The 2,494-nt window shown below is 53.7% G+C and overlaps 1 protein-coding gene across 1 annotated transcript in view; it reads left to right on the plus strand.

The window, feature by feature from the left end:
• The window catches only part of SPTBN4 (spectrin beta, non-erythrocytic 4), a 114,870-nt gene that overhangs the window by 93,223 nt on the left and 19,153 nt on the right, over nt 1-2,494 (plus strand). Inside the window, 2 exon segments of the mRNA XM_017887463.1 lie at nt 572-776; nt 1,509-1,889. Of these exon segments, the coding sequence (XP_017742952.1) occupies nt 572-776; nt 1,509-1,889 (586 nt within the window).

Genomic DNA, 2,494 nt, shown 5'->3' on the forward strand with positions numbered 1-2,494 from the left:
GAAAAGAAAAGAAAAAAAGAAACTAGGTGAGGCTGGATGGAGGTGAGCTTATCCATCTAGGGAAGCACAGCTTTCCCTGCATACTGAAATGCAGGGCTGTCTGAACCCAAGACTTGCAGAAAACACAGTCCTGGCCAGGCATAGTGGCTCACGCCTGTAGTCTCAACACTCGGAGGCTGAGGCAAGAGGATCGTTTGAGCCCAGGAGTTTGAGAACAGAGGGAACATAGTAAGACCTCATCTCTACAAAAAAATCAAAAAGTTAGCCAGGTGAAGAGTCACACACCTGTGGTCCCACTTTGGAGGCTGCGATGGGAGGATAGCTTGAGCATGGGAGGTGGAGGCTGCAGTGAGTTGTGATCACACTACCACACTCCAGCCTAGGGAACAGAGCAAGACCCGTCTCCAAAAAAAAAAGAAAAGAAAAGAAAACAGAGCTCTACCTGGGGACACAGCCTTGTCTGAAGATTCCAAGGAAACACAGCCCTGTCTTGGGGAGGGGGTTTAGGGGGGTCACACTCTGCCCCAGCAGTCTCAGGGGTCCATCCCTGCCCCTCCATGTCCCCGATCAGCGAGCAGATCAGCCGGCGGCAGTCTCAGGTGGACCGCCTGTACGTGGCGCTCAAGGAGCTGGGTGAGGAGCGCCGGGTGGCTCTGGAACAGCAGTACTGGCTGTACCAGCTCAGCCGCCAGGTGAGCGAGCTTGAGCACTGGATCGCGGAGAAGGAGGTGGTGGCTGGCTCACCGGAGCTCGGCCAGGACTTTGAGCACGTCTCGGTGAGCATCATTAGTAATAAGTGATACCAAGAGCTACCACTAAGGTTCTCTGGGCCTCCGTTTCCTCATCTGTAGTATGAGGATAATAACAGCACCCGCCTCATGGCTCTGCGGTGAGACAAATGAGTTAATATGATGTAAAGCACTGAGGACCCTGCTTGGCACACATGGTGCCTCACAGTGCTAGTTACTGTTATCAGCTTATTGTTTTATTGTTACTTATTGTTATTTTTATTGTTACTATTTTGTTACTTTTCTTGCTAGGTGTTCAGTAAGTGTTAGATATTATTTTTTATGATGATGATGATGATTCTCATTATTCTTACCTGCCACAAAATAGTAGTCTTTGCCAGGTGTGGTGGCGCACGCCTGTAATCCCAACACTTTGGGAGGCCTAGGCAGGTGGATCACTTGAGGTCAGGAGTATGAGACCAGCCTGGCCAACATAGTGAAACCCCGTCTCTACTAAAAATAAAAAAAAATTAGCTGGGTGTGGTGGCGCACGCCTGTAGTCCTAGCTATTTGGGAGGCTGAGGCAGGAGAATCGCTTGAACCAGGGAGGTGAAGGTTGCGGTGAGTGGCTATTGAACCACTGCACTCCAACCGGGGTGACAGAGCAAGACTCTGTATCAAAAAGAAAAAAAAAATGGTAGGCTGGAGGGGGCTGGTGTGTGCTGCCCGTTTGCTCACTTTGCTGTACCCCTCCCCCCACCCCCGACTTACTGATGGCAGGTGCTGCAGGAGAAATTCTCAGAGTTCGCCAGCGAGACAGGCACGGCAGGGCGGGAGCGGCTGGCAGCTGTGAACCAGATGGTGGATGAGCTGATCGAGTGTGGCCATACAGCAGCGGCCACCATGGCCGAGTGGAAGGACGGGCTGAATGAGGCCTGGGCTGAGCTGCTGGAGCTCATGGGCACACGGGCCCAGCTGCTGGCCGCCTCTCGGGAGCTTCATAAGTTCTTCAGTGACGCCCGAGAGCTTCAGGGACAGATTGAGGAGAAGCGGAGGCGGCTGCCCCGCCTGACCACCCCGCCTGAGCCGAGACCCAGTGCCAGTTCCATGCAGCGGACCCTGAGAGCCTTTGAGCATGACCTGCAGCTCCTCGTGTCCCAGGTGGGGCTCTGGTGGCCATCGGGGCAGGTGGAAGGGCCCAGACAGCTGTGGGCAGCAGAGCGGGCAAAAATCAGGCTGTGGAGCAGGTTGAAATTAGGCAGTGGCACAGACAGAAAGCATACTACAGACCAGGAAGAAATTAGATAATGGAGGAGATAGAAAATGGACTGATGGAATGGTATATAGAAATCAGGTAGTGGCAGGGAAAAGTGGTACAGAAGGTCTCACAGATACTAAACAGCTTCCTACTGGGTGTGGTGGCTCATGCTGTAATCCCAGCACTTTGGGAGGCTGACACAGGTGGATCATCTGAGGTCAGGAGTTTAAGACCCACCTGGCCAACATGGTGAAACCCCATCTCGGCCGGGCGCGGTGGCTCAAGCCTGTAATCCCAGCACTTTGGGAGGCCGAGACGGGCGGATCACGAGGTCAGGAGATCGAGACCATCCTGGCTAACACGGTGAAACCCTGTCTCTACTAAAAAATACAAAAAAATTAGCCGGGCGAGGTGGTGGGCGCCTGTAGTCCCAGCTACTTGGGAGGCTGAGGCAGGAGAATGGCGTGAACCCGGGAGGCGGAGCTTGCAGTGAGCTGAGATCCGGCCA

Source organism: Rhinopithecus bieti, unplaced genomic scaffold, assembly GCF_001698545.2.
Source record: "Rhinopithecus bieti isolate Rb0 unplaced genomic scaffold, ASM169854v2 scaffold_15776, whole genome shotgun sequence".
Classification (NCBI taxonomy): domain Eukaryota; kingdom Metazoa; phylum Chordata; class Mammalia; order Primates; family Cercopithecidae; genus Rhinopithecus; species Rhinopithecus bieti.